Below are 16,050 nucleotides of genomic sequence, written 5' to 3'. Positions count from 1 at the left end.
TCTCAATTCACTTTACTACAACAAGAGAACGCGAAACAGTTTGAGTTCATGCAACAAGAATCCGCAAGACACCAACAAGAAATCGCATGACAACAACAAGATGCGACTAGACGACTGGAAACAATGCAATCACAGTTTTTGGAGAATTTAAAAGCAAATTGTGAATCAATACCAAAATCTACCAATCAACCGGATGAAAGAGCAAAAGGGACCAATTCTTCAAACGCAAGAAGGAAAGACACACCTCTAGGAGACGGCATCTTCTGACGACCGAATGGAAACCTGTCAGACAATAATTATGTTAAAACAACATACGATCCACATACAACAAAAGGGATGGGGTTACAATCAATAGGGAATTTATCATTAAGAAATCCAAGAATCGATCTTGATAAGTTTGATGGAACAAATCCAAGGGGTTGGGTACGAAGGGCAAACCAATTCTTCGGAAATTTCATAATGGAGGATTACGAAAAAGTGAATTATGCTATATATTTTTTTACGGGACGAGCTGATATTTGGATCACAGATTACTTATTAGATCATACGATTCAATCGTGGGATGAATTTACTAATGAAGTTCTGCTAGCATTTCAAGAAGTGGGCCACCAAAATGTTATCATTGAATGGCTGTAAAGGATATGACTTTGAACATTATACTTTTCATCTCTTCTAATATATCGTCTTCTTTCTTCTTCTTTATTATCAAGATCTTCTTTACTTTCTGTCTTATTCTTTTCAACCCATTCTCATCTTACACAATTCTGGATATAAGATATTACATTCACTTACCCAAGAAAGCTGTTCAAGATCGTGATCAAACGGGTCACGACACTAATGCTTTTGTAAAAATATCAGCAAGCTAAGACTTGGACGGAATATGCTGCAACGAAATAATTCCAGCTTTAAATTTGTCTCATACTCGGAGATGTGGATCGCCACTTGATTGTCACACTAAAGTCTGACTGGAAATATTGTTTTGACTCCGAAGTCATTTAGAAGATAACATATTCATTAGATCTCACATGCCGTATTCGCAAGACTATGATATTCGACCTCTGTAGATGATCGTGAGACTGTTGTTTGTTTATTGGTTTTCCAAGAAACTACTACTTTACCCAATCTTATATAATATCATGTGACTGATCTTCTTGAATCTGGACAAGAAGCTCAATCTGAATCTGAAAAACTCTCAAAAATCAAATCATTATTAGTAAAGTAGTATGTCCCAAGAGAAGGACAACCCTTTAGATACTTTACATTTTGCAAGGATGCCTTTCAATGTGTCATGGAAGGCTTTTGCATAAATTTATTTAGTTGTTGAACCGTAAAATTAATATTAGTTCGAGTCAAATTTAGATAGATTAATCTACTAATAAGTTATCTATACTTTTCCGGTTCAGCCAATGAGTGATCACCATCATGCATTTCAAGTTTCATTCCTTTGGACATGGTTTTTTTTTGCAGGTTTTTCTCTCATTAGTCAACATCATCGATAATGTCCAAAATATATTTTCGTTGATTGACATAGAATCCATTTTTATTCCTATGAATCTCAAGTCCCCAAAAGAATTTAACATCACCTAAATCTTTAATTGAGAACTTATAAAGTTGTCTTTTAACATTAGAAATTTCATTCATATTTCATTAAGTTTACTGGAATAAAAATATCGTCAACATATAAAAGTGCAATAGTCTCGAAGTTTGTTTAAGACCATAGAGACTTTTGCTCAACTAGAAAACTTGATTAGGTTTATCATTTATATAATCAGGAGGTAATGACATATAAATCTAATCATCATGTTTTCCATTTAGGAAAACATAATCAATGTCGATTTGATGTGAGTATCACTGTTTAATAGTGGTTATAGCAAATAAAATTATAATAGTTACACATTTTGCAACCGGTGTAAAGCTGTCATGGTAATCAACACCATTAATTTGACTATAGCCTTTTGCAACTAATCGAACTTTATATGTGTCAATTAAATCATCGGATTTATATTTAACCTTGTATATCCACCTATAACCAACTGCCTTCTTTCCACGTGTGATTAAGTTCTAAAGCATTAAGTTCAGATTTTATAGCTTTTATCCAATTAGAATTCTAGTTAGTTTCTTCAAAACTACGTGGATCTAAAAAGTTAGAAATATTGGATAGAAAACAATTACATTCGTAATCATGATAATAAGATGTAAAAGGAAATATAGATGGAGTGAAATTTGTTTGTTATTTTTCTTTTCCAGTGGTTGATTGGTTAACAATATAGTCATGAAACCAATTAAGTGTTTGTCTTATTTTAGTATTTCTTCAATTATTTGATATAGGAATATGATTTTGTTTTGATGTGTCGTATTTTGTATTATTAGAAGGAGTTATAATTTTATTTAATGAATCATCATCATTTTCAAAAAAATATTGTGAAAGAGGTTCTAAAATATCCTTAAAAAATCTAACATTCCTTGATGTTGAGATATTTTTTGATTCAATTTCATAAACAATATAACATTTATTATCAAATGGGTAACCCCAAAAAACACACTTTTGCATATTGGGTCAAATTTAACTTTGGATGGTAACACATTTGCAATGTAACATAAATGACCAAAAATTCTCATGAATTCATATCCAAGTTTCTCATTAGTGAGCATAAAGTATTGTGTTTTCCAATCAAAAACACTAGTAGAAAGTTTATTTATAAGATGTGTTGCCATTAGAAAAGAAAAATGCCAAAATTCAATTGGTAAGTGAGATTGGAACATTAAAGCTCTTGCCATTTAGGTAAGATGTATATGCTTGTGTTCCACCACTCCATTTTGTTGGGCTGTATAAGTGCAAAAGTTTGATGTTGAATACTAAGATATAAGAAAAATTCTTGATATTTAGTGTTAATGATTCTAATCCATTTTCACTTCTAATTATTTAAACAAACTTGTTATACTTATTTTTAACTAATCTAATAAATTTTTTAATAGTGCTAAAGACAATATTTTGTCACTAAGCATGAAAGTTCAAGTGGATCGACTAAAATCATCTACTAAAATAAGCATATACGGAGTATTAATAATGAAAAGTTCTTTGTAAGGACCCCATAAGTCAATATGAACCATATAAAAAATAGACATTGTTCTAGAAATACTGTTTGGAAAAGGAGATCTAATTATTTTGGAAATAGGACAAGTTTCACAATGTTGTAGATTTTCACTAAGTCTTTTATGAAGAATATTACAATTAATATTTGCACAAAATGAAAGACTTTCATTGATATTTGCCAAAGGCTCAAAATTACATTTGTGTTTATATGAAAGACTTTCATTTATATTAGCAATAAGAATTAAACTGCATTGTCTACAAGATGTTAGACTCTCATTTTTAAAAACTTCTCCATAAGAGTGATCATTATCAAAAAGAAAATAGATTCTGCTCCTTAGTCCCTTTTCCCAAAATATCATTTCTTTTAAGGTCCTGCAAAACACATTCATTTGAAGAAAAATTGCATTGAATTTCATTAGTTTCAATAAGTTTTGCAACAGACAACAAATTATATTTGAAGTCTGGTGCAAACATAACATCTATAAGGTGTGAATTTTTATTTAACAAATCTGCTCACATTTCTGTAATAGTTTTCTTAGTACCATAAGGTAAATATAAACTTAGAGGTTTCTTAATAACATGAAGATTATGCATTAGATTTTTATTATTACAAATATGTATACTAGCACCAGAGTCTATAATCCATATAGTATTTAATTTGTTCAAATCATTAAAAGTTAAACTGTAATTCATAATAGAGTTAATTTGTTTAAAATAAGTTGTTGGGACACTTTCTCGAGGATATAAAAAAAGTTTACCTGAGTTGAAGTTGGAGTTGTTTCCTTTATTTTATTTTAAATCATTCATGTTCTTCATGAAGGCTTTGAAAAGTTTGAAATCCAAAGTTGATGTGTTTTCTAGACTACTATCGACATCAAGTGATTTGGTGGCAGTAGCATTAGCAAAGTTCTCCCTACTTTGATCCTTTGGTTGTTTGTACCACTTAGGGTATCCTATTATATCGAAATAACCTTCTTTAACATGAACTTGCATGTTACAGTGTTGACATGTTGCATTTTTGTATGGATTCTTACATTTATCAGTTCCACTTTTTTGCTTAACAAAAAAAGATCTCCCTTCAGAAGGAGTAGTCCTTCCAATGTTTTGTTCCTTGTACCATTGGCTGTCTCTTGTGAATATAACATTGAAGTTTTTTGTGCGCTCCATGTCTACCTCTCTTTTGATTTCCATATTTAAAAGGATTGTGAAAGCTTTGTGAATGGTAGGTAATGGATTTGTAGTTAGTATGTGTATTCTTTGATAAATTCATAGCTTTGGTTAGAATAAGTTATATAAAAAAAAAGAATTAATTAAAAGAGAAATAATTAATTAAGTTGAAATAAGAAAAATGTTTTAATTGATTAAAATGAACTTAGAACAATAAAACTAAGTTTAATCAATACGGCATAGTTTTGATGATGTATTTCATAAGTGAATAAAACTAAGTTGTACAAATGTTTCAACGTGCAAGTACAGCTGAAGAAGCGCGAGCACACGTCGCACTTAAACAATAGAGCTGAAGAAGCGCGAACAGACGTCTCACTTCAACAGCAGAGCTAAAGAAGCGCGAGTAGACGTCTCACCTTAACAACAGAGCTAAATAAGTGCGAGCAGACGCATAGACGTTTTGCTTCAGCAGTAGTCTGAAGGAGCGCTAGCAGCAGTCTTGCTTCAGCAATCATCTAAAGAAGCGCTCGCTTATCAGCATAACTCATCAGCATAGCGAACATCAGAGTTCGTTATCAGCAGACTTTCTAGTCAGATTAACACAACTGCTGCCTAGTGTTTCAACTATTAGAAAGTCGACATGTATCTACGTATCTGATTCGACCGTTCCTACATCTCAACATTAAAAGGACATCAAAGTACAACGTCGAATCCCTAGATTTCTAAACAGTGGATCCCTGTATTTTCGGTACGACGAATCCCCGAATATCTAGATTCTTGGTACGGCAAATCTTTCTGGTCAAGTCACGTATCTAAGAATCAGAGTCGACTATTGCTACACTTCATATAAAAGAGCTTTAAAGTATAACGGCGACACAATTAGACATACACAGTGACAAACAAGTTCTGGAAATTAACAAAGTCGAACAACAAGCTTAAGAACTCGATCAATTTACTCTCTCTCTCTCTAGATCATATTTCATAAGTGCATTCTGTAAGTTGAGAGATAAATTACTATAATATCTGAGAGCATATTCAGTGTTATAAGTTGAACAGAAAATTGTTTGTTCAACAGATTAATAACTAGGAGTTCAGAACAGACAGTTGTTAAGTCCTAAGTTCTGACTAGGTTTGTGTAAACTCTATACAAACTAAAGTGTTCTAGTGGAATCCTTCTGTAAACAGAAGAAGGGTGACGTAGGAGTTTTATCTCTGAACATTCATAAAACTCTCGTGTCATTTACTTACTACATCTTACCGTCTTGCATTTGTCGCTTCAAATCTAGCAAGCATTTTCGCACTTGAAACCGTTCAAGAGCTTGCGACGATTTGTCGAGAAACAGATTTTAATCTCTTAAAATCGAATTGAAAGTCAAGACTAACACAACAATATTCAACCCCCCCTTCTATTGTTGTAACCGATCCTAACAGCTTTCATTTAGACCCATCAAAAACTCAAGGAGCCTATCTTCTTCATCATTAAGAATCACTTGTTGTCCAACCTCAATAACATTTGAGCTTGGTTGTTCTCTCTTACTAGAAGTTAAATGTTTAAGTCCTCTAATCTCTTGTCATAACATTTAAAATTTTGAATAGTATTTTCTAGGGTTAGAGAACCTTATTTGATGCTGCTAATTTCTTTCTTGACTCCATATTTTTTGGTCTATTATTCATTTCGTAACGCCCTTTAAGTTCAGTCCAAAGCTCTCGTGTAGTAGCATTTTTTGAAAATTTTCTTTTAGATCTTCAGATATCGCATTTATAATCTAAGATCGAACCATAACATCAAAAATATTCCATTGTTGAGCTTCATGAGGATATTTTGTCTTAGGACATGACCCGTCTAGAAACACTAACTTTATTTTTGTCGTTAGGGCTAGCTTAACCGATTTGCACCAATAAAAGTAATTGTTACTTGTTAGAATGGTCGAACAGATGATTGAGTTGGGGTTGTCGGCGCTATGAAGGAACAAAGGATCAAGATTGTATTTTCTCTTCTGATTCATTGTCGAACTGTCGCCTTTCTCCATGTCTGGATTAACCACAATGTTTGCACCAAGAGTACCTTACACCCTACGCTCTGATACCATAAAAGAATCCTGGCGATTTATGACAATGGTGAATCAACAAAATGATAGAATGTTGAGTTAGGGTTTGCAGAGAGAAAAAATGAGAAGAAATGTGTGGATTATCAACCCCCTTACCTTTTAATAATAAAATGTAATAATTACAAGGGATTGTTTTGTTTATATTTAGTTATATGAACAACACAATGTATTAAAATATAACCTAACTTAATAAATAAAACAAACTTAACCTATTTTTTATAGTAATTAAGGCCAAAGACAAAAAAAATTGGTAAATTTGTTGGTTTTGGCACCAAATACCGAAAGATTTGTTTCAAATCTTTTGATAATGGATTTTTTCACTAATTTCTTTTTTATTTTCTAATTGGTGTTTTGATTTCTAAGTATATGTATCTTGTTTAATTATCTAAGTATATGAATTGTGTGTCAATATTTAAGTACATGGATTGTGATTGAATTTACAAGTATATATTTCTGTTTGATTATAATAGGATGTATAAAAGTTTGTGTTTGTATGTGTAGGGGTTTTGTTTAATTTATAAGTATAAGATTGTGTTTAGTTTCTTAAGGATAAAATATAATTAGGCTTAATGATTAGTTATTAAATTTGAAGGGTTTAAATACTGAAAGATTTAAATCAAATCTTTCGGCATTACCTTTAAATGCCGAAAGATATAGGTAAAATTGTCGATCGTTAGTTAAGAGTTAATACCGAAAAATTTATTATATCTTTCGGTATTCCCCTTTAAATCGCGTTTTTGGCAGAAACCCTCCCATATGCTCTCTCTTTCTTCTCTCTACCGAAACCTCCCCCGCCGCCATTCGTCGTTCTCTTCCTCTAGCCGGTCCACACCTCTACTCTACCTCTAGACGCAAATCTACGCCACCGCCGCCGAAGGAAGGAACTCCAACCAGCGATCAATCTACCTCCAGCGAACTCTTCTCTTGACAAACTCTACTTGTAGGTATGTTTTCTTCTTTTGGTGTGATTTAGAGTTTATGAATATGAAATTGATTTTATTTAGGGTTTTATATACTTCTAGGTTTAGCTAATTATAGATTTTCTTAAATTGGTGTGCTTTAAGGTTTTATATACTTCTATGTTTATCCTAATTATAGATTTGCTGAAATTGGTGTGATTTAGGGTTTATGAATATGTAATTGATGTGTAGAGTTATTTTTAATTTGGACAATGAAAATGTTTGAAATTGACATTTCACATAATTGATCATTTGGATAGGTATGATTTTAATAATTGTCAGTTGTTCGGTAATAAATCTCTTTGATTGATTGCGGACTTGTTCTCATATTTGCTGAAATTGGTGTGATTTATGGTTTTATACTTTTGTCTTATTATAGATTTTTAGTTCAACATGTTAATGAAAAAATCCTCTTTTTGTAAAGGAAAAGTTAATTTATCCACTTCTGTTTTACTTAAGTTTTCCATCTTATTAGAATGGTGGAAGTACCCGACAAAACTTGAATGAGCTTACGTCGGGATCATCCAAAATATGAGGAATAAGTTGACCACTTCCTAGATTTTGCAGTGAGTAGTACATAACGAAAACATATGAAATGTATTTGCTTGAAATGCTTGAACACGACTTTTAAGGATATGGTTGATGTGAAGACTCATATTATCGTTTATAGAATAAATCTGAATTATGAATTCTGGTATTATCATGGAGAAAATAGGAGTACTACTAACGTGGTTTATGATCATGATGATGACGATGACCATGGTAGTGACTCGGATGATGTGGTGCCGGAAGTCACAAGTACTCCATCAGTCAATGAAGAACAATATATGCAATATTTTATATATGATATATCTCAAACATTAATGGTGGCCCGAGCAACCATGAACCAGTCGAGGATGTGCAAAGATTCTATAAATTGATTGATGATTCTCAACGGCCATTATATGAAGGTGCACGAATAACAAAATCATTAGTATTGTTGAAACTCCTTCACATAAATAATGACGGCCAATGGACAAATGCTTCGTTCGATATGTTGTTGCGTCTACTTAAAGATGACATATTACTGATGAAAACTCAATTGTCAAACTCATACTGCGAATACAAGAAGTTCATTACAGATATCGGGTTTAAGTATGAGAAGATAGATGCATGTAAGAGCAATTGTATGTTATTTTGAAAAAAATGACAAAAAAATTGGAGTCTTGTAGAGTTTGTGGCCTTTCTAAATGGAAAGTGAACGAAACAAGTGGGGCAGTTCAGAAGAATCAAAATGGAAAACTTATGTCCACTAAGGTGTTAAGATATTTTCCTCTAACACTAAGACTGTAGAGGCTATACATTTCTCTAAGACCACTTTAATGATGAGATGGCACAAGGAAGTAAAAGTTGAAGGTGAAATGTTGAAGGTGAAATGTTGAGACATTCAGGTGATTCATACTCCTGGAAAACGTTTGATGAGAGGTATAAGAACTTCGCGTCTGACCCCGTAGTGTGAGACTTGGTTTATCAAGCGATGGGTTCCAACCCTTTGCAAATGGGAAAAAATCATACAGTATTTGTCCAGTTACTCTAATTCCATATAACGTGTCACCCACTCTTTGCATCGATTCTAGAAATTTCATTTTATCTATGTTAATTTCAGGCCCAAAGAGTCCGTGAGATGCAATTGACATATTTTTCAAGCCATGAATCGAAGAGTTGTCTGAACTATCGAATCATGGTGTGAGAACATTTGACACACGCATCTCACAATCTTTTAACATGTGAGCATCATTGTTATGGACCATTAACGACTTCCCAGTATACGCAAATTTGCTCGGGTGGAGTACAAAAGAGAAACTCGTTTGTCCTTATTATAATCGTGACACTATATCTCTTCGATTGAGTAATGGACAAAAATAATGTTACATGGGTCACAACACTTCCTTCCACTAAAACATAAATATATGAGGGATAAAGAATCGTTTTATGGTTGAACATATTATAGATAACCCTCGAAAATGTTAACGGGGCAAAAATTTACGAGCAAGCACGAGACCTATAATGCATGGTTCTAACTACGAATCAGAGTAAGAAAACTAAGCAACGTCTTTGTAAATTCATGAAGGATCTTAAGTTGTCTAATGACTTTTGCTCAAACATTGGAGGTTGTATAAATTTGTAAAAGAAGAAGATTACGGCATTGAAGAGTCATGATTGTCACATTTTATTAGAATACATTATTCCTTTAGCAACCCGTGTATTGCTTATACATCTGTCAGCTAAGGCTTCAATTCCTTTACCGACAGATGCCGACAGGTCGAGCACTTGTCGGTAAATGTGTATTACGATATATTTAAGGAATTTACCGACATAATAAATTTTCGGTTAAAGCACCATTTTTACTAGTGTCATTTCATTTTCAAATTAAATTATATTCATTCTCACTCTCAATTTATTCTCATTTTGTGGATATTTCTCATTTTGGTTCAAGCCTTGTCTAGTCAACCGATTCAAACATATTATGTATTTTTTTTATTACGATATCATATTTTATATTTTATAATGTTTATCGTATTATTTACATTTTAACTATATGGCTTTCAAACATATTTTTCTCTTTCAACGTTAATATTCTTTATTATTTATAGATGATTTTGAGGACACAATACAACCATACAATATCTAAATATAGATAGACGAATGAGTAACGACTTCATCCTCGCCTTAGTATGCAATATTTTTATCTAGAAATGAAACAAAGCAGATGTGTCGTCGTTGGAAAATTAAATGAAGATGTTGTCTCAAGACGAAGGTAAATGTTTTAACGGTACGACTTTAAAAAATAATAAATATATCATTTATAAGAAAAATTTGTGCATATTTTCAACGTAAATTAACCTATTAAAATAACAATTTAAAACAAAAACATGTATATAGATAAAATTCCAAACTTAATATATAGAACACTATATTTATCATCCCTTAAAATATGTGCATGACAAATATATTATTCAATTATTATATTTTAAATAAAATAAATTTAGTTAGTTTTATTATAATACATAAAACTCTTCTAATAATTTATATATTCTATTTATCTCCTTATTAATCAAATTAATTAAAATATCAAATTACTTTCAATTATTTTATAAAATATTATTATATATTAATATATTTTAAACTATTAAACCAATTTTCATTATTCCAAACCCAACCAACTTATTTTTGGTTGAATTTATTAGTTTACTTTTAAAAATTTTTAAATCATATATATTCAAAATTTGACTTAATTTATCTTGAATTAACTTTTATTTGATTTTTTATTTCACCTGAGTTATTCTTGAAAGACTGATCTTTTTTCTTTATTAAAATAGAATCTAAAAATGAATTTTTAGATAAGATTTTTAGTAGGTTATTTTGTATAAATTTTATTTTATTTATTTTTAAAGTTGACTGAGTTATTTTTGTTCTTCATATATATATATATATATATATATATATATATATATATATATATATATATATATATATATATATATATATATATATATATATATATATATATATATATATAATTATTTAATTGAAACTATTTTAAATATTTAATCTTAATCATGAACTAATATATATTTTTTTTTGTTCTTTTGTAAATTCCATATATCAACACATTAATATAATGATTAAAAATGACAATGCTAAGTAATTTTAATTATTCGTAAAACTGTTAATATACATAAAAGTGTTAATTTAAATAGAAAACAAAATATTGTCTGAAAATATGATTAATTTAAACTTGCATGCAGAATCACATCGGTTCTTATTAAATAGGGTCATGAAATGAATTTAATTTTGTTGTCAGTAAATATTAAAACATTATATATATATAATTAACACAGCACACAGTAAACAAATTTGTGTCAGTAAATTTTAGACACCAAATTTTATCACTTAAGTTAACTTTATAGTTCTAAAAAAAAATGATAACATATTTTTTTACAAAATTTAAACTCATTCATTTATAATTATATATATATATATATATTTCATTTTAAGAATGAATAATTTAAATTTGAATTTTGTTTAATCTAAATTGAAGTTATAATAATAAGTTATATTTTAATATTTAGGTTAATAACAATGTAATATCTGATTTGATTAATTTATGATAATTTGTTTATTATAATTAACTAGCACAATATTTATTTTTGTAAATAAAATTGGAATTTATTTGTACAAATATAGTTTATGATAAAAATATATTTATTTATTTTGTTTCTAAACTTTTTATTATTAATTTATATTAGGATGATAGCCGGATTGAAATTTGTATATAATATATGGTTAAATTCGGTCATTTGGTCGGTTACACTATATTAAAACCCTATTCTTTACCTAATAATTAGTATTTGATATATTTTAAACAAATTAAAAAATTAATTAATCAAATAAAATAAAGTATAAAAATATAAACATGATACAAATTTCCTTGTAAAAAAAGTTTAAAAATTACAGTTAATATATTTATAATTTTTTATTGAATTGTAATATTAATAAATATATTTTAAATGATTCTATTTGAATGCTCAACTATAATATTTATAAATATAAATTATAGTCAAATGTATATTATAAAATTTTAGTTATTTAATAATAATAAAATATTACTTAGTTAATAAGATAAAAAAAAAAAACATATATTTAAAAATACAGTATTCACTGCAGAGTGCAGACCAGTGATAACTTTTTATTATTAAAAAACTAATAAAGTAAATTAGTAGATTGTTGACTTAATATGTAAATGTTTGTTCTATTCTATTTTAATGCTGTTTGCATTTTATGTGTTTTTATCGTGGTTAATGCTATCACTAATTTTTATTTAAATTAGGATGTTGATAAAAATTAATTAATATTGGTTGTATTTTATGTTATGAATAATTATATGTTAAAAAATTAGTTTGTCATTATTATAATGTCAGACATTGAAAGTACAAAATTATTAAAAAATTTTCCAGCAACATTATTTAAAATTTTATTAAAAATTTTATGTAATTTAAGAATTTTTTAAATTACATAAAAATAAAAACCACCGGACACATGTCAAAGGAAAACAAAAATTTTACATGCACAATAAGGCCTTGTTTGATAGTTGGGTTTTTAATTATTTTTTACCTAAAATTCAACCCATACTTCATCCATTTAATTATTATTATTTTTGTATCTATTATTAAAATTACTCTTTATTTAATTATTTTCTCATTCATTATATATATAAACAAAAAGTTAAAGGTATTTTCGTCCTTAAATAATAATAAAAAATAATTTTTTTAATTTAATCAAACAAATTTTGTAAGAAAAAAAAATAAAAACCTAAAAAATCAAATATCAAATGAGCTTAAGAAACTAAAATGCTAAATAAAATAAATATATTTAAAATTTGAATTAACGTATTTTTTTTTTTTGAAAAATCATAAATAAACTCCTTAAAGTCATATCTATTATATATTATATATATATATTTTTAAAAAATATCCCTCTTTGGAATGTTTTATATTTAATTGGTAAATTTATTTGGTTAAAGATCTTGATAGGCAATTAATTATTTCAAAGTATCTTCTTAACTACAAATTTTAAACATATTTTTCAACCCAATAAATTTTGGGTATTAAATCAAATTATTTTAAAATTTCTCAAGATTTAGGATAAAATCTTTGCAAAAATATATATTTAAGATAATTAATGATTTAAAAAATAAATAAAAGAAAAAATCCAAAAACTAATTTATTTATTTGAAATTAGTTATAGTAATCATATTAATTTATGAAGATAATTTAAAGAAATCTTTAATCAAAATCTAATAAATTTAAAAAAGATATATTTTTCATTTATCATCACTCATGTTTCATCTTTGGGCACATCAAGTATTCACAGAAATCTAGAGAGAGAACGAAAATGGCGTCCAAAGCAAGAACCAGTAGAAACAGAGATATCTGGGGAGGAATGGGTTTCCTTTTAGTTTTCTTCCCTGATTTTGAAGAACCCATTTCAAATAATCCCTCATCAAAGTTACTTTCATCTTCACTTTCTTCTCCGGCGAGTCTCCATTCCTTTCTCCGGCGAGTTTCTTCAACTAATCTACTAAACAGAGCACAATCCACCATCTCAATCTGCGCTTTACTTGTTTTATTCTCTGTTTTACTCTTCACCCTTTCCACTGTAGATCCATTATCAACCAAACAATGGAAACAGAATCCGAATCCGCCATTGATGGATAAACCAAGCTCAACTCATCATGCTTTTCAACGAATGGGTAAGTTGTATAGAAGAGGTACTAGGGCCATGAATGATTTAGTAATTGGACATATTTCCGAATCGATTACATCTCAGGATCTTCGATTGTTCTTGAGAGTTTTACATAGGTCTGGTTTAACTTCTAGAGCAGACATTGTTTTCATTTTCCCTTGTTCTGTTTCATCACTTGAAGATGTAATCATGGAAGAGAATGATTCGTTTGAGAAACTTCTTACCCGATCAAACTCGAACGTGTCGGTGGGTTTTGATCTGACCCAGTTCGTGAAATCGGTTAGGAATGAGAATAAATGGAAAGAATCTATATGGGGGAGAAGAAATCGAGGTAATAACAACAATGGGGAAGGTGAAAATGGGTCGACCCGTTTGAGTTATGGTTCGGTAGTGAGTTTCTTGGCGAGTGAACTCGATCCGGAAAACTCGCTTGCTGGTTTTGTTGATCATGTTCATATGAATTTAAGAAGATGGGCGGCTTATCCAATGTTATTAGGAAGATTAAGAAGGAATTTCAAACATATCGCATTGATAGATGTAAGCCAAATCTTGATCATCGGAGATCCATTAACTCGGGTCAGAACTCAGTCACCGGAATCAGTCGAGTTTTTCACCGATTCGGAAACAACCGGCAGGAAAACACCGGCAATTGTCCCGGGGCTCGTAATTGGAGGAACGCGTGGTGTTCGACGATTCTCCGCAACCTTGCTTACGGAGATTGTTAGAGTTTCCGGCGGTGGTGTCGGAAACTCGCACAAGAAGAAGAATGTGGTGGTTTCCGAAGCGGGAATTTTGGATAGAATTGTGAGAAATGAGTATTTGATGAAGAGTGCGAACGTTGTGGCGGAGGTTGAGTCGATTGGGGGCGAATCGAGTGATTCGAGTTCACTCGACTCGAATGTGAACTCGAACGGTGTGATTTTGAGACGTGGAAATAGGAATGGGAGATTTTGGTATCATCTCTTATGAAGAAAATTTGTCAACAAGAATTAGATTCCTATGTCTATAGTGAGTGTTAGAGAATAATTTAATTTAATATAGAAAGTTAATAGGAAATCAAATAATCCATAGATGTCAAAATAGTTGTAATTTTCTTTCTTTATTTCAATTTTCAACTAGAGAATTCAATAAAAATTTAGTTTGTGTGTTTAACTGTAATCTTATTGAAAAAAATTATTTTTAGTTATTTTGTATAACAAGTTAATATGAGAATTTTGGACTCTTATTTAATATATATTTTAAAATTTTAATTATTCTGATGTTTTTTTTAAATATGAAAAATGTTGGGAATAATATATATAAATGAATTGTAAGTTATCTAATTTTGATAGCCAAAATAATTTCTAATTCGACACAAAAACAAAAACATGAATAGAACACGAAAAAAAAGAGGTTATGATAATGTATTTTTGGGTTATCATTTTTTATGGAAACAAATTTGTCAAAGAATTTGATTCTTATGTCTATGGTGAGTGTTAATATAAAATAATTTAATTTAAATATAGAAATTCAATAGGAAATCAAATAATTCATAGATATCAAATAGTAACATTTGTAATTTCTATATCTCTATTTCAATTTCTAATTAGAGAAATCAATAAAATTTTAGTTTGTGTTTTAATGTAATCTCACTTGGATTTAAAAAATTTGATTGAAATATATTTTCTGTTAATATGAGATTTTTGGACTCTTAATTAATACTTTTTTAAAATTAAACATTATAATTGAGTATTTTTGTTCAAGATTAATTTAATTATTATGGAAAAATGTTGTGAATCATATACACAAATGAAATGGTAAGTTATCTAATTTTGGTACTCTTTTACCTCCTATTTAGTTGCAAAATATTTATAAGAAAGTCCTAATAATGATAAATAACGAGATAGAAAAGTTATCTTATAGAAATTGATTTACAAATGTAAAATATGGGTCATAAATAACAATAATTTATATAAAATAGAGGAACTATAAACTTGCAAAATGTGTATATAAATTTAGTTGATGTTAATATTTTTGGAGAACAAAATTAGGGGTGACTAAAAAATAAAAATAGTTATTCATTAAATTTGTACAAATGGTTCACTATTTTAAAATATATATATATATATATATATATAATAAATAAAAATAGATAGTTATTAAATTTGTACAAATTGTTCACTATTTCTAAAAATGAATCTAAAAAAATATATTAAAAATACATCATTAGATTCTCATTGCAAAAGACCTATAGAATTTGTTGGAAATAGGTAAAGACAAAGCTTTTTGAATAGCATTGCAAAAAGCCCTATTTAAAGAGTTATCATTGTTCATATTACTTTTATGAGGGTGGCCAGCAAATATTGAAAGTCAATATCATGTATCCAATAAAAGAATATGTGAGCTTCTAAAATGTAAAAGAAAAAAAAAACATAAAATATAATTAATGTAACAAGTT

General features: G+C 29.0%; 1 protein-coding gene across 1 annotated transcript; it reads left to right on the top strand.

Annotated features, from left to right (window-relative positions):
* Positions 1–13,262: 13,262 nt before the first annotated feature.
* Positions 13,263–14,582, top strand: LOC124934542. The gene has a single exon (XM_047475073.1). The coding sequence runs from the start codon at positions 13,263–13,265 to the stop codon at positions 14,580–14,582; it is 1,320 nt and encodes a 439-aa protein (XP_047331029.1).
* Positions 14,583–16,050: the final 1,468 nt, after the last annotated feature.

This window comes from Impatiens glandulifera, chromosome 4 (genome assembly GCF_907164915.1).
Source record: "Impatiens glandulifera chromosome 4, dImpGla2.1, whole genome shotgun sequence".
Lineage (NCBI taxonomy): Eukaryota > Viridiplantae > Streptophyta > Magnoliopsida > Ericales > Balsaminaceae > Impatiens > Impatiens glandulifera.
Note: the sequence above shows the minus strand (reverse complement) of the source record. Positions and strands in the feature narration are given on the sequence as shown.